This window comes from Haliotis rufescens, unplaced genomic scaffold (assembly GCF_023055435.1).
Source record: "Haliotis rufescens isolate VD_foot unplaced genomic scaffold, xgHalRufe1.0.p SCAF_9, whole genome shotgun sequence".
NCBI classification, from domain to species: Eukaryota; Metazoa; Mollusca; class Gastropoda; order Lepetellida; family Haliotidae; genus Haliotis; species Haliotis rufescens.
The window spans coordinates 36,518,436-36,544,878 of NW_025964383.1; the positions used below are offsets into that span (position 1 = coordinate 36,518,436).

A 26,443-nucleotide genomic window follows, 5' to 3' on the forward strand; every position below is an offset into this window, starting at 1 on the left:
GAAGAGTGTGCGCAGCTGATACACTTATGGTGACCTAGGTAACATTCCGTTTAGAGCGGAAGGCTGGAATGTTATGAAGTCTTCAAGGTAAGGCTGACTTTAGATGTTTTAATCTTTGTATTTCTGTTCTTGCGTTTTTGCCTCAAATTTTAAAGTTAAAATCTGAGCTTCAAGTGGCATTTGGAGTATTGAGAATAAAAGTTCCTCGTTTGATAGTTTGTTTGTTTGCGTGTTGCTTCACAAAGCGTTCTCCAATATCCTGACTATATAACAACGGCCTGTAAAGAATTGACTGTGAAGGGGGACAACTAGTGAGTATTATAATGGGTAACGATCTCCACCGCCGCTAATCAACCCTGTCACGAGTCCGAAATTCTGATCTATATAGTCAACTCGTACGGCAAGCATGGGGTACTCGGCAACCAATATTCTGGAGAATCTAATAGCTGATCTATTGCTGAGTGCGGCGTTAACTTATTATTTTCATAAATGCTCTTTGTAAACCAATTAGCCACATTTGACGATCGCGTTGGAGCAATCATGCATTATACATGCTTGGAATACCCACGGATCAGTGTGTTTAGTTATCAATTAAAGTGAAGGATAATATACCTACTGTTGCCCTTCCTGACTTTGACGGATTGAAAAGTTTTGTTGAAAATAGTGAGTGAGAGAGTTGGGTTTAACGCCGCTTTGAACAGTATTCCATTCATATCACGGCGTGTCAGCTTAATGTTGAAGGAAAGCCCGAAGTGATGCAGGTGTCAGACCTTTACCACTTCGGTGAAACCCACAAGCATAGGTATGACGTTGACGAACCTAGAAACATAATCGGGGCGAACCGGTATTCGAACCCACAATGACAGGTTTCTGGTGTGTCTATAGTACGCAACTCTCTACAGCTCCTTTGACGACCGCGCCACCCGTGCCCCTCGTGGTGTAATAAACAATTATAATCATGTCATAAATGACATGAACAAATTTGTTTTCATATCTCTTAGAATAATCATGAATTATTGTGTTAATGCCTGAGTATATGATATGTCGATTGCCACGTATCTGATGCTCAGGTGGCGGTCGGGTAGCCTAGTGGTTAAAGCGTTCGCTCATCACACCGAAGCCCCGGGTTCGATTCCCGACATGGGTACAATGTGTGAAGCCCATTTTTTGTTGTGTCCCCCTCCGTGATATTGCTGGAATAGTGCTAAAAGCGGCGTAAAACCATACTCACACACTGATGCTCAGATGTCGACGTCGCTGTCCATGATGCGGCAATGTCCTTATGCATATGATAGTGAGAATGGTGATCAGATGTCCATTAGTTCATGACATGTCCATATGTCCATGTGCCAATACCTATGACGAGTACATGTTCATCATCTGTTGATGTGTAAAAAAGTTGGTCCATTTTACTTTACTTCATCTCGAAGCACATGTAGGTCATCCTTTAATAATATAAAAATCAGGTATTCAGAGGTGGCTCAGTGGTCATTCTACCATGAATTTGGAATTTACTCGATTCTGATTGGTCAATCAGAGGCTATTAAATCACAATAAACCCCCTGATTGAAACAGCTGGTTTGACGGCCGCATCACCGCGGAAGCTAATATTCAAAGAATAGTACTTTTTTCAGTCATTGTCGGTAGGCCTATTTAAATAATAATACCTACAATTACAGGTTACAAAATGCACAGATGCGGTTACTACAATATTCAAAGGATGCGTGGCAATACATTTCGTGCAGAAAACACGACAGAAATCTACAAGGGAATATATTTACGTTTTGAAGACAACAGAGAGCTTGGAATTTTGGCGCTTTTCTATATACGACTGTGACGTCATATCCTGTGCGTCACAATGAGCAATATGACGTCATAATGGTGACAAGCGATGTAGAGCGAAAGCCTTGCGCTAAATTTAACATTTGAAACCTCACGCTGCGCGTTCGGTTCGGTCTAACTTCAAATTAGCGCGGTTAAATCTACAGGTAACCTAGCTCTACATTGAAAACACCGTATGTTTATCGCCTAATTAACGTGCTTCACATGGCGCCCCTTATAGTGTAAAGATGATCTTCTCGCTGGTTTCATTATCCGTGGTTTGAAAGCACCATTATTGTGTTCATACATTTCACCAAAGTGCTAAAAGTGTACCTAGTTTTGTAGTTCGCATCACGCCATCTCACACGTCATGGTCCAGCTGACATATGTTTAAAAGCTGCCTGAATATTAAACCAAACTTACTCACCAATTTTACCCTAATCATACTAATCAACAAACGAAGCATTGTCAGGGACTAAGATTAGTGAATGAGTGAACTTGGTTTTACGCCGCTTTTAGCTTTATTCCAGCAATATCACGGCGGGGATTTCCAGCAATGAGCTTCACACCTTGTACCCATGTCGGGAATCGAACCCGGGTCTTCGGCGTGACGAGCGAACGCTTTAACCACTAGGCTACCCGACCGCCCCATGTGGGGCAGATGATTGGTAGCACCACTGACAGAATAAGGTGTTCGTTCTGTGTATGTGTCAAATTCGTTTTGTTTGTTTGTTTGTTGGTTGGTTAACGCCGCACTCAGCAATATTCCAGCTGTATGACGGCGGTCTGTAAATAATCCAGTCTGGACCTGACAACCCAGTTGCTGACATCATGAGCATCGATCTAAGCAATTGGGATCGATGACATGTATCAACCAAGTCAGTGAGCCTGACCACCCGATCCCGTTAGTCGCCTTTTACGACAAGCATAGTCACCTTTTACCGCAAACATGGGTTGCTGAAAGCCTCTTCTACCCCGGAATCTTCACGGGTCCAAATTCGTTATGTAATTCCATAACCAGTTATGTACGATGTGCAAATGACATTTTTCATTTTACCATCGACGGGAATCGAGTATTGTGGCTGATGACTATTTTCCATGCAAGATGACAGTTGCTGTGAGGCATTAACGTCCAGCATCACACTGAATTGAAGTTATAGGTCGCCATATCAGATTCGTCGTGAAAACATGAACTAAATGAATAAAGGTTTCAATGCAATTACCCGTCAAAGCATGACATTATCTTCAGCGGTTCAGATGGAGACATGGTGTTCACGTTCCTTAGATATAACTGAAAGATTCTCTTTATGTTTGTTGCTGTTGTTGTTGTTGTTGTTGTTGTTGTGTTGCTTAATGCCTCGCTAAAGGTAATTGCGTCTGCGCCAGAAAACTCTGTGTCTGGTAATAGGAGCAACGTCCCACACAGTCGGGAGGCACCGCAGTCAGTGTAAGTGTCTGACTACCCTATCAATTGTGATCGCCTCACGACGACTACTACTACTACAACTGCTAATAGACCCGTGAAGATTCCGGGGTAGAATAGGTCTTCAGCAACCAAAGCTTGCTGTAAAAGGCGACTATGCATGTCGTAAGAGGCGACTAACAGGTTCAGGTGGTCAGGCTCGCTGACGTGGTTGGTGCATGTCATCCTATCCCAATTGCATCACTGGATTGTCTGGTCCATACTCGACTACTTACAGACCGCCGTCATATAGCTGAAATATTACTGAGTGGGGCGATAAACAACAAAGAAAGAAACTGCTACTCATAATACTAATAATAAATACAACATTCTTTGCAGTAGGCACATTTACAGCCTCGGCCCTTCAAGGCCAACAAACCTGATCTTTTCCTTTTTGATACATCCAATAAAATCATTTAAATTATTGAATTTTCTGTCCCTTTTGACAATAATGTGATTGACAAGATTGAGGAAAAAATATTGCAAATATGAGGGCCTCGCTTTCGAAATGTCCCGCTTGCATCCCAAGTACCAAGTTATCCGACTCCCCATTATTCTCGGTGCCTTAGGTTTGGTACCTCCCAATCTGTTGACTGACATTGGGAGAGTACCCGGGTTTGCTACCAGGAATACAGCCCTTCTGACAATCTGGGTACTGCAGAAGGCTGCAGTGTTGGGGAGTCTTCACATTCTCCGAAAAGTATTTGGTGGGTTCAACTAGGCAGCGCTTCCTGGGAGAAGTCCCATTCGCTCTCTAGGCTGCGTGTAGAAGGGGCATGGGCCCTGAGCTGATGATGAGCCTAACCATCCTGACTGTCCCAGAATCACCCGAACATTCTTTGCTCTATTTATTGTTTCATTTTTCTCTGTATCTTGATAATGGTGATAATCATAATAAATCACGCCTCGCGAGTCCCTGGCGGTTTTTGGTATCAATTCGATGTTTGATATTAAGAAAATGCAACTTAACATGTCATGCATCAGACCTATCATTTGTGTCATGCTATCACTTGGCGGAATTTGCGAGTGAGTTGGTGATTCGATGTTTGAATAATGAAGCAAGTCCAGGTTAACATCTTGTGTTCTAACATCATGCTTTTGAAGCCCATGTGCCATTTGGTATTTATTTGATGTTAGAAAGGTGACGAAAGTCCAGCAAGGCACTATAGCACTCGTGAATCTTTGACAGGGTTTAGTGTTGATTTGATGTTTGAATGAAGACAAAGTCGCTAGATCTAACGTTTTTGAATAATTCCTTAAAAACGTGACGAAAGTCCAGCAAGGCATCATAGCACTCATGAATCCTTGACAGCGTTTGGTGTTGATTTGATGTTTGAATGTCGACAAAGTCCCTGGGTCTTAGGTGTTTGAATCATGCCTTTTGAATCATGAATCCGTGATTGAACTGAACCGAACTGAACTGAACTTATTTACACTTTAGCTTGAACAATGACAATGACAAAATTTGTTCCTAATCGTTAATGTACTAGTATTTAAACCTGTGTAAAACTGTTTTTTTTCGTTTTCTAAAGACGGACAAACAAACAAATAATTGTATTCATCACCTATGTCAGATCGTTTAGTCAGTGGTCAGTCTGTTAGAGCAATGTTTCTCCATTGCCTAGGATCAAAAGGTAGATTATGGTTACAAGTTCTAAACTTAAGAAAGACTCGCTAAACATGTTCCGAAAGTAAATTTTCAAAATTGTGACAATCGTTTTCATGATACTATACATTGTGCCTTTTGAGGACTTTAATGTATCTTTTGCACGTATCCAACACTGCAGGTTAATGTCATTTAATTTTGTATGGACTGAATATTTTGATAAGCAGCATTTTTGAAATTGTTAAAACCAGATGAAACTAAATCCAAGTTCGTCAAGGGATCGATCCGAACAGGTAGTCATTAAACAATAACTTGTATACAAGGAAGGGTAATTTAAATGATTAAGGGTAGAGTAATTTCGCAACACATTTCATTCTCATTTTAACTAAGTTTGATAGATGGAGTCTTCCAAGTCCTAAAGTATCATGAAAGTTTGAGTATTTTTGTCTTAATGATAAAATATTTTTTAGAAAAGGTAAATGAACACCTTATATAGGGAGATGTTTTGAAACTCCCACACTCAAACATCCGTAGGGAACTGATGTAACCATATATTGTCAAAAAGTTGTAAAGGGATAATTTTAATGTCCGTCTTTGGCAAAAAACATGGAACATAGCTTTCACCAAAACATCATGACCTCTCTAGAAATTATATTTTCAAATCATCGATATCATAAGCATCGTCCCAGGCTGTCGATTCAATACATTCAGCGTGACGAACTGATCCCCAGTGTACTGGCTCGGACGACAAGCATTATGCACCAATTCTATCCCAGAACCCTCCACGGTAAAGAACATGTTTTTCCAAGTACTAATCTCATTACTCATAGGGATATTAATACCACTATAAACAGAACAATGTTGTCATTATGATATCGTCAATACAGCGACATTGTCAACAATACATTAATACCCTAAGATCACGTTTGTTTGTTTGTTTGCTGTTTAACGCCGCACTCAGCAATATTACAGCTGTATGACGGCGGTCTGTAAATAATCGAGTCTGGATCAGACAATTCAGTGATTGCAATCATGAGCATTGATCCACGCAATTGGGATACGTTGACATGCATCAACTAAGTCAGCGAGTCTAACCAACCGATCAAGTTACTCGCCTCATGCGACAAGCATAGTCGCCTTTTACAGCAAGCATGGGTTGCTGAAGACCTGTTCTATCCCGGATCTTCACGGGTCAATACCATAAGAACGTATTATGTACAGCAATAAATTCATCACTGAATGTTTTCTCACTTGAACCTCAAAGCGGGAGAAACTGAAGTTTCAAGATATGTAAGAATGTCTGATTATGTTCTTTGTGGTCGATCCCTTAATATTCAGGTGCGTGTGTATGGAACGGGGGAGGAGGGGGTGTTGGGCGATTGGGCGGGGGGTGTTAATATTTAAACTACATTAAATAATATTTACCCGCTACACAGAACATCCAGCTTAAATTGTCCAGTGAACGATTTATGTTTTGGTGGAGAACCATTTTTGGAGCTTTTTTAGGACGGGAGACACGGAATGGGTTTCGTTTTTTAACCTAAGTTTGGGATCGACCCACGGACTCTTCAGCGAGCGAATGAGTATAAGTTTACGCGGCTGTTACCAATATTCCAATTCTAATATGCCAAGTTCACGGCGGTGACGCAATTTATGGACTTCATACATGAGAACTATGTGGTGAATCGAACCCAGGCCATTGGTGTGACGAGAGAACGCGTCAACCACTTGGCTACCTAACCGCCCCTCAGTCATTAGACTCTCCAACTAAGGATGACACTGTTAGATATAACGTCATCGACGTCTTGGATTACACAAACCCACACGGATGTCTCTATGTCTGACACATCATCTCCCTGACCATGTCATATCCATGGGAAATCAGGATTGGTAAATGGAGACAAAATACTCTTTCGTAAAAAATAGTTTTGACAGATGCATATTCCTTACAGGCAATGTCCAAAATATATCCATATTATTATTAGGCGTAGCTTGGAGTTAGTGTTGGAATGAGTTATGTTTAACGCCGCTTTTATTCCTGTTTTATCATGGCGTGTTAGATAAATGTGGAGAAAAGCCTAAAGTGATGCAGGTCTCAAACGTTTACCACTTCGGTGAAACCTATAAACATAATCGGGGCGAACCAGGATTCGAACCCACAATCATAGGTTTCTGGCGTGCCCAAGGGACGCAACTTACACAGCGAATTGTGGCGCCTTGGACGACTGGTGCTACCGAGTAGCTTGGAACTTTGGTTCAGTTCATAATTATAATAATAAAATATAAAAGCAATTTCGTACTAATTTCAACAGTTAATGTCAAGCCATACATTAATCATTTGGAATGGCTAAAACTGTGTTTGACATCCATAATGAACTAACTTAAGCTTCAGGTGTAGCGTTGATCACACAGGGAGTAAGCGATGTCCATGCCAAACCTGAGGTTGGTGGCAACTCTCTGGACAGTGAAAAACCCGAGCACATGAAACATAATTTAGGCAAATTTTTAGCCCTTTTAATAAATATTTTGAACTAAATCGAACTTTGGTATATCGGGTTTTCTTTATGGCATTGGGAGATTGATTCGGACCACACTACGCCTTATAAACGACTGTTAGACCAATCTAGGGGGCATGACTCATTATCGATCAAGTGATCTCAAGCAGGTTTTTTTCACGCAATACACCGCCAACATGTTCATGAGTTTTAAGTAAAGGAACATATTCTCGCCCATGGGCCAAACCTTTTTCTCGCCCATGGGCGAAATATTTCAATATCGCTATTAAATCGTTGAATTAAGTTAAAATGAGTTAAATTTTGTGTCACGATACTTGAATGAATACATTTAATGTATTTGCGAAACAAAAACATGAGTTTTAAGTAAAGGAACATATTCTTGCCCATGGGCCAAACCTTTTTCTCGCCCATGGGCGAAATATTTCAATATCGCTATAAAATAGTTGAATTAAGTTAAAATGAGTTACATTTTGTGTCATGATACTTGAATAAATACATTTAATGTATTTGCGAAACAAAAACATGAGTTTTAAGTAAAGGAACATATTCTCGCCCATGGGCCAAACCTTTTTCTCGCCCATGGGCGAAATATTTCAATATCGCTAAAGAATAGTTGAATTAAGTTAAAATGAGTTACATTTTGTGTCATGATACTTGAATAAATACATATAATGTATTTGCGAAACAAAAACATGAGTTTTAAGTAAAGGAACATATTCTCGCCCATGGGCCAAACCTTTTTCTCGCCCATGGGCGAAATATTTCAATATCGCTATAAAAAAGTTGACTTAAGTTAAAATGAGTTACATTTTGTGTCATGATACTTGAATAAATACATTTAATGTATTTGTGAATCAAAAACATGAGTTTTGAGTAAAGGACCATATTCTCGCCCATGGGCCAAACTTTTTTCTCGCCCATGGGCAAAATATTTCAATATCGCTATAAAATAGTTGAATTAAGTTAAAATGAGTTAAATTTTTTGTCATGATACTTGAATAAATACATTTAATGTATTTGCGAAACAAAAACATGAGTTTTAAGTAAAGGAACATATTCTCGCCCATGGGCCAGTCTTCGCCCATGGGCAGGCCCATGGGCGAGATAGTGTAAATATTGAGTTTTTGAACAATTTTGTTTTCATTTTTTCTTCCTTGGTATGTTCCCATGAAAACTGCATGTTTAATTTTGTAAATAACTTTGATCGAGAGTCGGCAAAGACCGTAGAGTTTCTGGACTTTTGGGTATCCAGAATTAAAATGGGACGTGTTCTATGCATATAGTAAGTTCTTATGGATATTTTAGGTACAGGGTATTGTAAAATGCACATGACTGCAGTCTTTAACTGTTTTGGGTAAATATTCGATTCTAGTGACCACAAACAACGAATTCAATTCATGAAGGTATGCGGTTCGATTCACCGAATACGCGGGTGAATTGTAACAGCCCTATTATTTACCAACCTATTTAATTACCATCTGTTCACCGAGAGATATATAATAGTGAGTTTGGTTTAACGCCGCTTTGAACAGTATTCCAGTTATATCGCGGCGTGTCAGCTTAATGTGGGAGGAAAGCCTGAAGTGATGCAGGTCTCAGACGTCTACAACTTTGGTGAAACCCACGAGCACGGGCATGGTGCTGACAAACCTAGAAACACAAACGGGGCAATCTGGACACGAATCAGTTCTAAGTTCAAAATGTTCTGAGTTTGACAAACAAAACCACCAATTGTGAAAGCGTTCTTAATTTTAATTTCAACATAATGACCCTGCTTTTCACTCCACTTCATATCGATAGTGAAGCTTTTAAATTCCAGTCAGGAAGAAGATTTCTGAAGCCACCCTGAAAAACCCATTCAAGGCGATCTTTGAGGTGACCATTGTCGTCATAGGGCTTTCCACGAAGGTGTTCTTTCAGTTTAGGAAACAGATGGAAGGCACATGGACACCACTCACTCTATCTCCTGTTATCAGGTATGAGTTTTGTCAATGAATGTATTATGATAAAATATTGATCAAACGAATGACAAAATATAATATTGTTATTTTCAAATAACATAACATGTATACCTCATTATATGACGCACAGTTACTGTTTCCTAAGTATATTTATGACTTTATCATGTCAGGTCCCCTTGGCTTTGTACGCCTTGGACCAGAGACGAAATAGAGGGGCGTCTCATCCTTAGCCTAGCTACATGTCGGGTTAGCCTAGATGCTCCAAAATTACTCAGACGTGGTATCGTACATGACTTATAAAGCACAATTACATATACCGCAAACAATCCACTTGATGTTGTCACTTCCAAACGAGAAAGTACAGTGATGCCTTGAATAAAGGAACACGGCTGTTAATTGTTTAACGCCACGCAGCAACTTTACGGCTCTATGACGGCGGTTTGTAAATATTCGAGTCTGGCTCAAACAGTCCAGTGATAGAACTTCACGTGGGCACCAGCATGGGTTGCTGAAGACAAATTATAACCTGGGTCTTCACGGGGCTAGAAGTATGGTTTGCCGAAGACCAATTCTAAGCCAGATCTTCACATGGTTACAAGCATGGGTTGCTGAAGACCAATTCTAACACGGATCTTCACGAGTTACAAGCATGGTTTCCCGAAGACCAATTTTAACGCAGATCTTCACGGAGTTACAAGCATGGTTTCCCGAAGACCAATTCTAACCCAGATCTTCACGGAGTTACAAGCATGGGTTGCTGAAGACCAATTCTAACCCAGACCTTCACGGAGTTACAAGCATGGGTTGCTGAAGACCAATTCTAACCCAGATATCCATGTGATTACAAGCATGGGTAGCTTAAGACCAAGTACCCGGATCTTCACGGGGTTACAAACATGTTTTGCAGAAGACCCATCCTGACCCAGATCTTCACCCAGATCTTCACATAATTGCAAGCATGAGTTGCTGAAGAGCAAGTATAACCCGGATCTTCACGGGTTTACAAACATGCTTTGCTGAAGACCACTTCTAGCCCAGATCCTCGCGGGAGTACTTGGATAGGTTGCTGAAAACCAATTTACCGGCATGGGTTGCTGAAGACCAATTCTAACCCGTTTCTTTTCACGGGGCATAAAACATAGACAGACAATCAACGTAACAAGCATTTGTAACCTGCGTTGTATATTTCTATACGGTTTCGATCGTATCAACATTATGGATATCCTTAGAAAACCCTGTGTACTTTAGTTTTATGACTGTATTTCATGTGTGTTCTGTATAACATATAACATCTGACAAATGATATCGACCAATGTCTCTTCATTATACTCCTTGGAAATCAAAATTGACAGTTCCTTTCGAGCTTTTTATTGATGAGCAGAAAAGCATCATGAAAACAAAACTAAAGAGAAACATGTTCTTTACAAAACTGTTAGAAACACATAACACTGACAAGAGAAACAAATACAGTAATCAAATCAATCTTCCCAACATTCGGTCACGACGAGATGGAACAAGAATCAGCTAATGACCATGAAATTCAAAAGAACATATTTAGATCTTGTAGTTGAAATGGCAATAATTTGCAGTTGTAAGTACGGTTTGATATTCCATAACAATTTAATGTGTTTTTTAGCGGAACTGCCTCTTTCGTGTTATTTCTACAGTTAATGACGAAAGATAAATATTCACAGTATTACTTGTGTTTGGATCACAATATGTTTTCTTAAATCCCATCTTACTCTGTCAGTGGAAACTAATGATCAATTTCCCATATCGCGTGATCACAATGTCACATAAAAACTTAACGTTTTTTAGATGTAACATTACAGTATATTGTGTCTTATTCAACCTCAATACCAGGAATATCGTGATTGGCACAGTTTGGGTAGATATTACTAACATGATAGTGTGTCCCTGATCCGCTGTAGTTCAAATGTAATAGGTGTAGTTTAAGGGTGAATTGACGTTTAATTAGACGAGATATTCGTTTCAAAGATTTAACATAGACGTCCAGTCAAGCTCGTTCTATTCCAAAATAATTACATCTATGATATCAATACCACGATGTGGTTTGTGTTACACTACAAACACGAAAACGACGTTTTTTTCCGTAAACGGAAAACCGACGTTATTTGCGTTTCAAACCATCGTTTTTCCGTCCCAATAACGTCGTTATTTGACATCGGAATTTACTCGGAGAAAACGATATCATCAAGTTCCTCCCTTTCTTGATTGACATTGTCAATCAAGCAACAGCGTCTACCGGTATTTCTACTTCTCAGATTTCACTGGTCAGTTCTCGCGTGTTAGATTATAGGCCCGAGTTTGACGCTGTACTCGAAGCGCTTAGCGGAAGTACTGAAATCAATCGTTCTGCGAATGCGGATTGATGAATGCCTTGTCCAAATTTTCCGTTCTGTGCACGCGCGATTTCGCGTATTGTTTCCCAGATTTAATATCACCACTATTTGACAATGATTCATAAACACAGTCTCGTGATAAGTTCGGAATCGTACAATGTCGCATAAATTTATGGTACGTACTTTATCGGCACGCATTTCCCATTAACTAATACAATGATAACGGAAATAATTTTAATCAAAATAATTAGGGAAGCGCAAGGAACGTCACAGTATAGGAAAAGGATTTATACTTTCACAAGTTATATAATCGTCAAATACGCAAACGAATATCAACCGTCTTTTATAACTTATTTTTGTAGAAGGTGAACTTGGTGCATATTGCCAGATATTATATGCATATATATTCGGATGTTTATTAATAGTTTTAAGGTTCGTCCGCCAAAATGACGGGATTCCACTTTCTCATTTGTACATGACACTTAAGCAGTGTCCTGTTAATGTAAACAGATTAGTTTCAAATTCCAAACTGGTGATGCCTATCCAGACTAATGCGTAGTCTCTAAAACTGAATAGTTTTGAAAGAATCAAGTAACTCCATTTAAATTGAAGAGGAGTCCCAGTGATATGGGAGATTCCGAGATGAACCTATTCTATGGATATCTTGTCTGCCACCCGAACCAATCCAAACCCGAAAGCTTATTATATGCTATATGGTCATATGGAAGTGGACTGTATTCCGGACGATTGTGTTCTTGCATTTACTTTTAAGTCAGGAAAAAAAGACTTAAAAGGGAGTTGTTGAATTTGATTAGTAAATGTTGCCTATACATTAATCAGGACGTACTACTCATTGTTCTATTTATGTCATCTTTGATTACATATATCAGATATACATTAACACATGTTACCGTCCGAAAGCCATACTCTCATATAACCTTATATTGTTAATTGTATCAAAGTTTAATCAACAGTATCAAGAACAGCAATTTAAACAACTGAAACACCTAAACACAAGGCTGTTATCAAGCGCTAGTGCAAACGTGATGTGTCGTAAAAACTGTATCGTGTTGTCTTCAGGAACACATTTTCTTGCAATATTTATACTACGAGACAGTAAGGCTAACGCTTACTCACCGGTGGAACGTAGACAATATCGCTGATACAGATATCACGTATTTGAATGTTAACAATAAAGACAAACACTCATTACTTTCGCAGTGACTATATAACACTTATACACGTTTATTGGTGACTTATTCTGGTGTTCCTGAGCGAAGCTGATTGGCTTGGGTGTTTTACCCCGTTTTTCTGGTAATCCTATTATTACTATATTTTTATCAAATGACACCCTGTTCTCTGGATCACGGCTCCGTGACTGTCCATAACAATTAAGATGAACATTCAGTTCAAGTAAATGAATGAGTTTGTTTTGACGCCACAGTCAGTCAAAGACTTATCGTTTGTACATTAGCGTGTTTCATAGCTTAGCTAAATTGCTGTGAAATATCAATATTTATCTGGGTCATATTCGAAACCACACAATCTTTGAGAACTTCAAGAATTCAGGGATGAAAGGGTGTGCAAATCATATTATAATTAATATTTTCCTTAATTTCATTTTAACAACCTGCTTGCATAGTTATCATTCTGACACACATTTTTATAACTTATAAAAAATGAACGTTGTGCGAGAATTGCGCTGAATTGCACTGGGTCGTCCTTCGACTATAAAATGTAGTAGAATGTAGAAGGATGTAGAATATCAAATTTCCAATATGGTGGTGTCAATGTAACTGCAAATTTAAATTTAAAACCGGTTTGAAAAACAGAAAGTGCTAAGTGCTGTCCGAGATTTTGTTAGGCGTCAACATCTCACCTCTCTTCATCGTACACCGATAAAAGTATTGTGCCACGATTTCTTTGTGTCTGTTCTTTTTATCAGCTTTACGTAAACTGTGAGCGACCTAAATACTGCCCTATATCGGAACGACATATATATAAAATGGATTTGTATGCTGATGTATAACGTTATACATTCTACACTACAAATAGATGGCCATAAAGGAAGACAATCGTAAAACAGAACATTCCGCTTTTTAGACACAACATAAAAAGGCTGCTTTTACCATAAAAATAATATCTTGAATAGATAAAAAAAAGATATGTTGATTTTAAACCTCAAATGGACAAGACGCGCACCTGTCTGTCAGGCAACAATTTTACAAACATCAAATACCCAATGAAAAATTTAAAAACAAACAAATATTATTAATAGTGTTTAGTTCCTAATTAAGTAGTTAATTCCCTTCATCTCGTCAATGAAAAATGCGAAAAAATTTATTTTGCATTAAATTATCAGAATAATCGTAAGGTTCGACCAACGGAGTACATGTCGCAATATTTGTCCATCTTTTTAACATTTCTATAGAAATAATGTAAAAGAGTTTCATATATCATGTGATCACAATATTAAAAAAGCGTGAACGAATTGTGTACACAAAACAAGAGTCAATTAAAGATGATTTGCCTAAAATGGTACTAGTACAGGTAAAATGATGATAAAAATATTCGTGTGTTGTCATGCTTGTTTGAAACGGGATATTGCCTGAGGTAATTCCCTCACACCTGTCCCAAGGTGATGACCTCACACCGGCCCGTGCATTCTCACAGGTTCAAACGTCACCTGATCATGAGTTGGGGGTGGTCTCAAAATATTCCGGTTATTGTCCTTTATCGAGGTCTGCGTCGACGGGGTTGCAATTAAGTTATGTACTGCATTATATTTGCTTTGAAAAATGAAGGAATAGTCAAAAGCTATGAAACGGAATGAGTAAAAGAAGATTCGGTTTTTTTAATAAAGAAGTATTTGTTGAATTGTTTGTTGGGCATTACTCAGTCTTGTTTGTCAGCGATATAAGGATCTATACCGAAACTTCGCTTTTCAGAGAATTAAAGAAGTTGTTATCCATAAAAAATTGTGTCTCTCTTCTTATTACTTAGAAGTTGACGGATCATAAAGTAGACACAGTTTATGGATAACAACTTCTTTAATTAATGTAACGGCGACGTTTCGGTATAGATCCTGATACCGTTGTCAAGCAAGGCTGAATGGTGACCATGGTTCAGAATATATGTAGTAGGTGGAGGATTAACAGTAGATTATTGACAGTAACAACAATTGCATATATGAGGGGGATTAACATGAGTAGGTTAAGTAATGACAACAGAGGCATAATACTGTAACAACATGATGGACAGAGAACACATGACGGGGATGCCAATAAGACAGGAAGTCAATTAAACGGGATAAGTATACTGAAGGGGGATAATTATGGCTTACTGAGTTCATAGTAGGCGGATGGGATGAAATAGCCTTGATCTCTGTTGATTGATGGCTTGTTGCGGCGAATGTGGACTGCCTCTGTTAGTTTTCTTTTAGTAAAGTCATAGAGGTTTTTGGGGAGGATTTGGACGTTTTCCCAGTTGATGTGATTGGGGCAGTTGCTGATATGGTCCGAGATGGCCGGTTTACTGTCTGATTTGATGGTTGAAATTTTGTGTTCTTTGATTCTGGTGTTGATGGAGCGGGATGTTGCACCTACGTAGGATTGTCCACAGTTATAGTCAGTTTTATACACCTTTAGGTTCTTGGCGTTTGGTTGTGTTTCCGCCGTCGGCTCTTAGTAGGGAATTGAGGGGGGGTGGAATTGGTGAATTAGTTGTCAATATTGGCTTACTGTTTGAGGGGGCGGCTGATGACGCGGGGGGCTTTTCCTATGAATGGGAGGACGATGCGGAAGGACGCTGATTCAGGTTTAGGGGTCGGTCGCAGATCTGGGTGTGGGATGGAGTACAGAAAAGATGACTTTTCGACAAGTTTGGGTGGGTAATTGTTGAGGTGAGTGAAGTCTTGGCGGAGGTGTTCGATCCCAGGTTTGAGGTCAGCAGAAGAAGTGTTGATTGATCGTTTAGTGAGGGTAGTGATGATGCCAGTCTTAGTAGAAGAAAGAAGAAGAAGAAATGTTTATTTAAGTGTCACATATTGTACATAAAACCCATTTTAAACAAAAGCAAGTTGCCATTAAAAGTACAATATCCAGCCTCTAGGGCTTATGAGACACTCTAAAAGCACTTAAAACATATAACATTATTAAATATAAAACACAAAATAAAAATATTATATACAATGTTAAGACTAGAAGAGATGCACTCTCCTTCTATACATGCTGTATAATGTGCTGCTAAAAACGGCTGTAAAATCACTTCTTGCATCAAAAAGATAATTGCTGAATGCTATTAAAATAATAAAAGTCTTGATTTAATTCAGCTGCCTTGTGTAGTAGTTGATATCTCAGGTCGCTGTATACAAAACAATCTAGTGCAAAGTGTGATTCATCCTCAATAACATATTTTTTTTTTCTGCACAAAATTTACATATTCTATCATTTAAAGGAATAGGTGGCTTGGAATAGCGGCCTGTTTCGACTAATAGACTTAGTTCTAAGGGGATGGTTGGAGTTGAAGTGGATGTACTGAGCGGTGTGGGTGGGCTTCCGCTAGACACTGGTTTGGATTCTATTGGTTGGGGTTCTGGAGACAAGGACATCTAGGAAGGTGATGCTGAACTGTACTCGGGGGTGTTGTTGGTTTAGATGTTGTAATAGCAGTTTTGGGTCTTGGTATTGCATTAGGATGACAAGGGTGTCGTCGCCTTCTGGTACCAGCAAATTGGCTGGATGGGTGATGTGGTGATCAGGGTTTTGATATTATGCATGAAATTATTTTGGAATAGAACGAACTCGATTTGACGTCTATGTTTAATCTTTGAAAAATCTATCTCGTGATAATGAACGTCAATTTACACTTAAACTACAACTATTACATTAAAACGACAGCGGATCAGGGGGCACACTATCATGCAAGTAATATCTACCCAAACTGTGCCAATATTCCTGGTATTGAGGTAGAATGAAACACAATTAACTGTAATTTTCCATAGTACGTCTAAAAAACATTAAATTTGGATGGGATCATGACTTGCTGTTGCTCATCAATAAGAATCTCGAAAGGAATTGTCAATTTTGATTTTCATGGATGCCACATTGGTCGATATCATTTGTCAGATATTATAGGTTATACGGAATACACATGAAGTACGGTCATAAAACTTAGGTACACAAGCTTTTCTAAATAAGGATATATCCATAATATTGATACGACCAAAGCCACACTGAAACATACAACGCAGGTTACAAAAAATTGTTACGTTTATTGTGTGCCTGTTTTATACCCTTGTGAGGAAACGGGTTAATTAGAATTGGTCTTCAGCAACCCATGCTCGTAAATTGGTCTTCAGCAGCCCATGCCAGTACCCCCATGAACATCAGGGTTGGAACTGGTCTTAGACAGTGCAGGCATTGTAACCCCGTAAATATCCGTGTTAGAATTGGTCTTCAGCAACCCATGCTTGTAATCATGTGAAGAGCGAGTGAGCACGGTTTTATGCCACTTTTTATATTCCACTAGAAATGGGCTTCACACATTGTACCAATGTTCGGAATCGAACACGGATATTCGGCGTGACGAGCGAACGCTTTAACCACTAGGCTACCCGACCGTGAAGATCTTGGTTAGAATTGGTCTTCAGCAATGCATTTTACACATTGTTCTCTCCTTAAACTTCTGATGGCCTTTGCTTTAAACTTGATAAATTGTCCTAAACCTCTGGAGATGGATATGTAACTGCATCTATGGTTTCCACGCTTTGAAGAGATGCCGGTGATTGATTTACTTATCGGTCAAATAAGCACAGCTTTGTGTGGCCTGGGTAACATCAGTTCCGTGTGGCAGAGTTGCATCCGAGTTTTTACGTAGCAAACAATTGCTGTGGTTTGTTAGAATCATTGATGATTTCCTTATGAGATGATTTGAATTGGCTTTCTGAATTATATGTTTACATGCTTGTTTAGGAGTTAGTTATACATGTGTCTGTGAACGTCCAGATGTGTCTTACGCAAACGACGTTCAGCGATATGCCTCTACTATTTGCCCTCATGACGTCTGCAGAGTATAATGGTGTTATGTCCCTACACCGTATCTGCTTGACTGTGACTGCAACATGTACGTCCAACAAAAGTTAGGAAGGGGTGTCCACCACGCGTTCACCAATTCATTAATGTGGTCGAGGGTTGAGGTGGGTGGGGTGGGGGGTGGGGTTGTTACAGTATTGAACGGACAACTGAAGGTCAGTCTTTAAAGCCTCAAATTAAATGCTTTTGATGTTACGAATATGAAATTCACTACTTCTGGTCCCAAGTCACCATGAATTGATCCGACATTTGACGGTTTTCAACCTGTAACTGTTAATTAGGCTGACGTCCTTTGAGATGACACAATCAATGATGTGATCAGAATCGACTCAGTGACCTGTTGCGTTTGATCATGTGACGAAAGACGATGTATTGTTTTGGTTAATGATTAGTCGCCAAGTATAACTATGCTATCACAAGGATAAGCCGCCGATGAAAATCGAAGCTGTGAGATTGTTACCTCGAGGGGATTGCGGTCTGTGAAAATACAGATTGTTTTGGACGGATTTTTGTCCCCAGAAGAGGATAACATACTTCATTTCAAATGGAGAATGGCAGTCGATATGTTTTGCCAATAACATTCCTCCACCAGTTTTGTCCCGTCGAGGAAAACGCTTTAGTTTACAGCCAGTTTTGAATTAACTCCATCTGGTCACAGACATGTTTCAATTATGAATAAAATAAAAACAATTTAAATCTTGCCCCTTGTCAATAGGCGTACACAAAATAACAAAATATGGCTAATAACATATATTCCTATTTATATTGAATCGGGATAGAGAATCATTTTTACATGTATATGTTATACATTTACATGAGACGCTGAGACCAAGAATAAAGGTTCTAAATGATCAGAAAGAACGCTTATGTATGTTTTCGTGCTGGGGAATTCCAAAGGGGTTTCCCCAGGAATGTGGAAGTAGTCCGTCAGTGTTCAAGAACACGGTCTCGTGAAAAACGTATGAACGTCAAATTGTGTCGTTCATACACTTATGAACGTCAATTTCGCGGTCATGTGACCGCTCTCTCGTCCAATGGAAAAGCCGTATATTGTGTAAACTTCAAATTAAAAAAAATACATACTTACAAACAAAGAGAAAACAACAAGTCTGCATATAAGGAATATTACTTACAATAATGACGAAAACTGCATAGTGTGCTTTTCAAGAAAATCTATCTGCTAGCGAAAAACATTACATCAAGTTTTGGTCACTTGGTTGCAATCCGACTGAGGATCCTCAGTCAGGTGAGTGTGAGCGTCTTTATTTAGCAGCATGCGCAGTGAACGTACATTACCAGTTCGAATTGAAAGAACAATATGTGCAGATGTAGTATCTGAAGGGCTTTTGATCAAGGGCACTGCAAAATAAAACCGCTCGCAGTCACCTGACTGTTGATTATTACCCGGATTGTTACTCGGATCAAAACTCAATGAGGATGGGTATCGCAAAGAAAACGAACACCCCTTTGATCGCGATTGTCCGCGCTTTGGTGCCTCTCTTGTATATAAGCTGAATTGTAAATATACTCTGGGAGAAAAAACAGTAGAGCTTTTGACATTTACAAGTCGGCTCCTCTGTGGGTGAGACGTTACTTTAGCATAGGCTGCGTAGTCGGTAATTCAGCACATTGACAGGTCACATAATGGATATTTGTTATATTTTATGACGGACTGTTTTTAACTTGTTCTCGTCGCTATGTTGCCAAATCAATGCCCTGTCTGACCCGTGAAGATCCGGGGTAGAATAGGTCTTTAGCAACCCATGATTGCCGCAAAATGCCACTATACTTGTCGTAAGACGCGACTAACGGGATCGGATGGTCAGACTCGCTGACTGGGTTGATGCATGTCATCGTATCTCAATTCCGTGGATCGATGCTCATGATGTCAATCACTGGATTGTCTGGTCCAGACTCGATTATTTACAGACCGCTGTCATATAGCTGGAATATTGCTGGGTGCGGCGTTCAACAACAAACAAACAAAGCCCTGTCTTAAACATAGTTCATACTTTGGCAGAGATGATTTACCTCAGGTCATACGTGCTATAGTAAGTGAGTGAGCTCGGTTTAACGCCGCTTTTAACAGTATTCCAGTTATATCACGGCGTGTCAGCTTAATGTGGGAGGAAAGCCCGAAGTGATGAAGGTCTTAGACGTTTACCACTTCGGTGAAACCCACGAGCACGGGTATGGTGCTGAGAAACCTAGAAACATAATCGGGGAGAACCGGGATTCAAACCCACAATCATAGGTTTCTGGCGTGCCCAAGGGACGCAGCTCTGCACAGCGAATCGCGGCGCCTTAGATGACTGGGCCACCCGTGCCCCCCATACGTGCTATATATAGCCGCTACAGTATGTAGATGACCTCACAGTGAGTGAGTGTGTTAAACTTTAACATTGCACCGGCATTGTTCCGGCCTTGTAGCGACGTGAACAAGTTATAGACTTTTAAAGCAAAACATCAATGTTGTTCATGACAGCAACTTGTCACACAGCACCTTAGGGGTGGGGATCATTCAGTATCCCAGCTTCCCACACGTTACCCCAGTCTGATTAACCTCATCACCCAAGCGACAAACCACTCTCAATTATCATAGGAAATGTTTTATTCTGGGTTAGATTATGTCCCCAGCAACATATGCTGACCGTTAGGGGCTACCAAATGGTTCGGGTGGTCAAACTCGATGAATTTTGGTTGATTGCGTGTCATCGTTCCCCGAAGTCGTGGATCCTGGCTCTGACATATTAATCACTGGATAATCAGCATGTGTTGATGAATGACTTTGAAATAGTCATGGTACTAGCTGTTCGCGAACAGGTGAGCGTGTCCTGTCAAAATGTTCCACAAAACATCCAGAAAGGATGGTTATTTTCTACTTAGCTCGAAAGAAACTCTCCGACAAAAGGCGCCGTAACCGTCATTTACACATTTCCTTTGTAATCAAGCTCCAATGGGTGACAACTTGAAAAATTATGATATATTTCAAAAACGAAACAAACGTCATTATTGGTTCATCTTAAATAATACCAAGGGGCAAAAAAAAAAGATTAATTCAATAAGTATGTGATATGATAATGATTGTCTTTATTAAAAACGTATAATGTGATCAAAGTCTTTTTATGTGGTTGTCTCTTCGTAAATATTGGCAACTCGAAAAACAATTTTTATCTTTAACGAGACATACACGGAAGATCTGTTTAATTTACATTTAAGATTTGATTCTGTATATTTTCAGTCATATGAGGACGTAATGCCCTGATTACGTAAGCACTGTGGGTAAACGTACCGTTTTAGACATACGTAGCGGTCCCTTAACGGAGTGGACCATTGGTCAAGTTGCTGTATTTCGCTTGGTACAGCTTTAATCCAGAGATGTGCAAGGATTTCCAGGTCAGAGGTTCCGATCCCATTTCGCCCCGATCATAATCCTTCGTCTGTCAGCACCGTAGTCATGTGACCCGTGAAGATTCCGGGGTAGAATAGGTCTTCAGCAACCGATACTTGCCGTAAAAGGCGACTTTGCTTGTCGTAAAAGGCGACTAACGGGATCGGGTGGTCAGACTCGCTGACTTGATTGATGCATGTCATCGATCCCAAATGCGTGGATCGATGCTCATGATATTAATCACTGGATTGTCTGGCCCAGACTCGATTATATACAGACCGCCGTCATATAGCTGGAATATTGCTGAGTGCAGCGTTACACAACCAACCAACTTTATGGATATGAATCGGAATTACTGTATGCTCACCTGTTCGTGAACACCTGGTGTCATCACTATTTGATAGTGATTCAGAAACACGTTTTAATGATATAGCCGGAAACGTACATCAGCAGGGATTTCTAATGAAAAAGGAAAGAGTAAAAATGTTTCGATTGTTAACTTCCTGACTTCTTGTTACATGTTTATAGCCATGGCTTCCCGTCTATACATTTAGATATATAGACAGCATGTCCCCGTGGGGATTCCGGATTAGAATGGGTCACCAGCAACCTATGCAGGTCGTACGAGGAAACTAAACGGATAGGGTGCTCAGGCACGAAGACCAGGCTGATAGCGTGTCATAGTTTCCTGACGGCATTGATCGTTGTCTATGGTTTAATCATGGATTTGTCAGGTCCAAACACTTTTCTTTACAGGCTACCGTTGTGTGGTTGGGCCATTGTGATTTAGACAAAAAACAAACAACAAACATTTTTGGCGGAACTTGTCAAGTATGGTATAGCAAGTTATTTGAATCCAACAAATTAGTCGTGTACAAAGAATATAAATCTGTGTTAACTGTTGAATATTATTTGTCCACACTAACATGTAAAGAATATAGACATTTATATGGCATTGAAAAACGTAAAAGACTCTGTTAGGTTAAATGCTACGAAGGCCTTATGGTGTCACTTTGGCATCAAAATTTTATTTTATTTTAAATCGAAATTGCTTTTTATATCAATTATTTGTTCGCAAATGTTCTCGTTATTACAGTTCTTTTCTCGTTATTTCGATTATTTTCTCGTTACTACAAGATTTTTCTCTCGATATTTTAAGTTTATTTTGATTACCGAAATTTCAAGTTTTTAAAATAAATTGATATAACGAGATTGTAGTATGGGGGGAAAATTCTAAGTATGGAACAAAATACTCGAAATTTCGAGTTTTTGTCTATCAACTTGCAATAACGAGCAAATAATTCAAAATTACCAGAAATTAATCGAAGTAACGAACAAATAATCGAAATTTCGATTTGTAGAAATATGTTTGAATAAACGAGAAAATAATCTAAATTGCCAAAATGTAATCGAAGTAAAGAGAAAGAAAATCAAAATTTCAAAAAAAAGTTTTAAAAAAATGAAATTACAAGGACTTTCGATTTGAGATAATACAATTATGCTACCAAAGTGGCACCATTAGGCTTTTGTAATACGCAGGAAGCTGAAACTGAATTGCACTTATTGTTAATATTTCGATGATATTAATTTAATTTAATATTCATCCATAATAATTTACTATAAACAGAATATCTCACTGCTTCAAGGTGGTCTTGTGGTAGAGCGTCCGCCCGGAGAGCGGAAGGTCCGGGGTTCGATCCCCGGCCGCGTCATACCAAAAGACGTTTAAAGATGGTACTTGTTGTTACCCTGTCTGGCGCTCGACATTAAGGGGCTAAAACAAGGACTGGTCGGCTCGGAGTCAGTATACTGTGTCTGAGTGGGGTATTCATGTTAAACTGCGGCATGGTATCTCAGTGAGCTAGCACTATAAATCGGCATCAGTCCGGACTAGTACAAGCAGCCACACACACACACACGTGCATGCACGTCTCTATATAAGTGCAATAATCTTGGACGCGACGTTAAACCCCATTTCACCTCACCTCACTGCTTCAAGATATACACTGTCGGGCAAAAGAAAGTATACACTTGAAATGTCAATTTGACCAAAAGATTTAAAACGTTATCAGAACGTAACAAGGCTAAATGAACACAGTCGCCGAAACACGACAAACTTAAGGTCCACAGCTATAATACCCGTACCAAATACAGCACCATCGCAAAACACGTTCTGGTCGGTTTCATTCCAGCCACCATGAAACATTGATGTAAACATGGATTCTTTTGCCCGGCAGTTTACACGTTTTCTCTGAAACGAACAGATGAACTGATGTTTTTTACACTTTTTCCCGCAAATTCAGCATGTTCAGCGAAATGTTTTGTTTTGTAACATCAATATTTTGTCTAAATGCACAGAAGCTCCACAGTGGTCTACGGTGATCCAATCTACTAAACATTTGTTGTTTAGGGTAATAGCGCTAATGATTACACTCGGGTATTGATCACGTCAATGCTGATTAAGGAGTAATATTTTTCAAGGTATTTTTGTACTGTTAATGTTTTTGCTTAACAACTACTCCCTATTGTTTAATCGTATGAACTGAGTTCTGTTTTGCTTCCAATTCGTCAGGAGCATATTATATATCCAAACTCTTTGGAAAGAAGAATGACATCTTCATGTGTAATATGCTCAATGTCGTTTTTTAAAACTATTTAATTCTTTCTGATTAGGCTTAAACTTAATTTTATGAAAATGTTCCCCTGACACAGCAGATTCGTTGATAAAGGCCCAGACTTGTTTACCTTCTGTTTAATCATTGATTTGGTTTTCAGATAGACAGGCATTGCGGGGCCATCAACGAGAGAGAGTATATGAGGAAGATCAACAATACAGCATGTCGGATATTGACAAGTCAGGACCCTTCTCAGTTTCGTTGTTGTCTGAAGATACAGTCCGCATTATTCCAGTGCAGGACAGTGGCCCATGCTTCTTGAATTCCGCACTCAGGTTGCTATGCGACGCTGATGCCAAAACACAAATCAAGATCTGTATGGACTGATGATGACTCGCTCACCAACGGTACATATAATTAAAAAGAGAACGACTTCCCTTCCCAACCAACCATAACTCCTTGAAACGATATTGAAGTTATCTTCCAAACAGGCTAATGCATTTTTAACCATTTAATAATATAGGAGGCTATCGCTACTATATATATGGTAATATGAAAGTTAACATACCCAGAAATACATCAGTTAAAACTCCAAGAGACGACACAAGATTAAGGCCTTGAAACACACTACAAATCATATACTAGCATTCGAAAATTTGTCAGTGATCAGTCCATTAAGTGACAACCCATTAAGATGCACGTTTGACGAACGTTCCACCATGAATGCAGGCAGGGATGTTGGTGGGGTCAATATCTCGTCTGACTACAATTCAACCGCTCAGGAAAACAATCCATGGTATCAAACAGTTCTTCATTTTCAGACTGGAATTCTGATAGTTGTAGTCATTGTCGGACTTGTCGGCAATATTCTGGCGGCAGGAACATTCCTGAGTCCAAACCTCAGAAAAACGTCATGTTGTCTGTATCTGGCAACAAAATCCATCAACGATTTATTGTTCCTGTTGTCCCTGGTGATTGTGTGGCTCTATCGCCTGGACGTGCCAGTGTTTGAAACAATTGGAGTGTGTCAAGCGACGGTTTTTGTGACGTATACAACTGGTTTCCTGTCCGTGTGGTTTGTTGTGATAATTACGTGGGAGAACTTTATCAGGGTATCCCTTCCAAGTCACGTGGCACGCCTGTGTAATGTGAAACGTGCTAAATACACCATCGTAATCCTGATAATCATCTCTGTAGGAATGTATAGCTTCAGTCTATGGACAACAGGACTGATAAGTTCCCGGATTAATTCAAGTTGCCTTGTGTTTGAAAAATACGAAAAATTGCTGGTTGCCATGACGTGTGTTGACTCTATATTAACATTGGTTATTCCTCTTATTGTCATGGTTTTCTTGAACATAGCTATTTCTATCACTGCCATCCAATCCCATGAGCGCAGGAAGAGATTGTTTGAAAGCATTCCAATGACGTCCATACATAGGAGAAACGAGACTTCGGTGTTGGAAATGAAAGTTTCAAAACTGTTGTTTGCAGTTTCTATCATATTTCTTTTGCTTCATACGCCAAGCCATGTAATTAGAATTAAGATGATGGTACTACAGAGCATATATAAAACGAAGCCTAGTTTGAGTGACCGTGTTCTGCATAGAATCTTTGAACTGGTATACTACATGAACTTTTCAGTCCACTGCGGCGTGTATCTGGTTTTTGGTGACAATTTTAGGATGATTTTTAAACGATTGTATTGTTCGGGGTGTAAAAAGGCTGAAAACGCACAAATTCACACATCTTCTAAACGGTGTTCGGAGACGGAAGCGATGTTTGAACAATGCAAAAACATTGATATTGAGTGACCTGAAAGACGATGACACTACAAAACAAAGTGGAAAAACGTGACTGTCTTTGTAACATGACTGTACACATACTTTATTGTGTACTTTTCTATTAGTCCAAGCTAATGAATATACAGGTTTGTCGTGAATATATCCCCACAACGATTACATCACAGTATTACAATGCTAACTATTTCCTTCGTTGTCTCTTTTTCGTCAATGATAAGACGATTATTTTGACATTTATTTTTTGTAAAAGTTATATTTCTAATATTTGTAAAGGTTGAAGTAGCATTATGTTTTTGTTATAATGATGTATATTTTACTTGCCTATACACATCAACGAATATTAACAGGCCGTATTCATTTGTAGTATTATCTTTTTTCAGTCACCGTAAGGCTTACATGTTGCTAAAGCCACCTTGATGTTCATTCATTCATTCATTCATTCATTCATTCATTCATTCATTCATTCGTTCATTCATCCACCTTTTGTAACATTAAGTACATAGATATGTGTTTTTTTCTTGTTGACATTTCTTAAGATATCGTATCTGTAAACATAGTGTCATTTTCGTTTACTTAATTAGAATGCATAGAGGTTCCCTATATATAGGTCTCATATATGGCCCCTTATATGAGACGATGTATTGGCGATCTTTGGCTTGTTTAGTCATTCCGCTTTCACGGCAAAGCATGTTTTATTACGTAATACTATTGGTTTTCTGCTCAAAAGACATTGAATAGTGTTGGTTCCTTGTACTCAATGTGTTGGATAATAAATCAGGTAAACTTGACTGACATATTTAATATCAAAAGAGGT

The 26,443-nt window shown here is 39.2% G+C and overlaps 1 protein-coding gene across 1 annotated transcript; it reads left to right on the forward strand.

The window, feature by feature from the left end:
- On the forward strand, positions 1-25,819 carry LOC124113157 (G-protein coupled receptor 183-A-like). The gene is made up of 2 exons (XM_046473410.2): positions 1-87; positions 23,988-25,819. Exon 2 carries the CDS (start codon positions 24,547-24,549, stop codon positions 25,639-25,641), a length of 1,095 nt encoding a protein of 364 aa, XP_046329366.1. The 5' UTR covers positions 1-87; positions 23,988-24,546; the 3' UTR covers positions 25,642-25,819.
- The last annotated feature ends 624 nt before the right edge of the window (positions 25,820-26,443 follow it).

Bases quoted from the DNA above. Each gene is read 5' to 3' on its own strand.
- LOC124113157 (XM_046473410.2), top strand. From the start codon at position 24,547: ATGAATGCAGGCAGGGATGTTGGTGGGGTCAATATCTCGTCTGACTAC.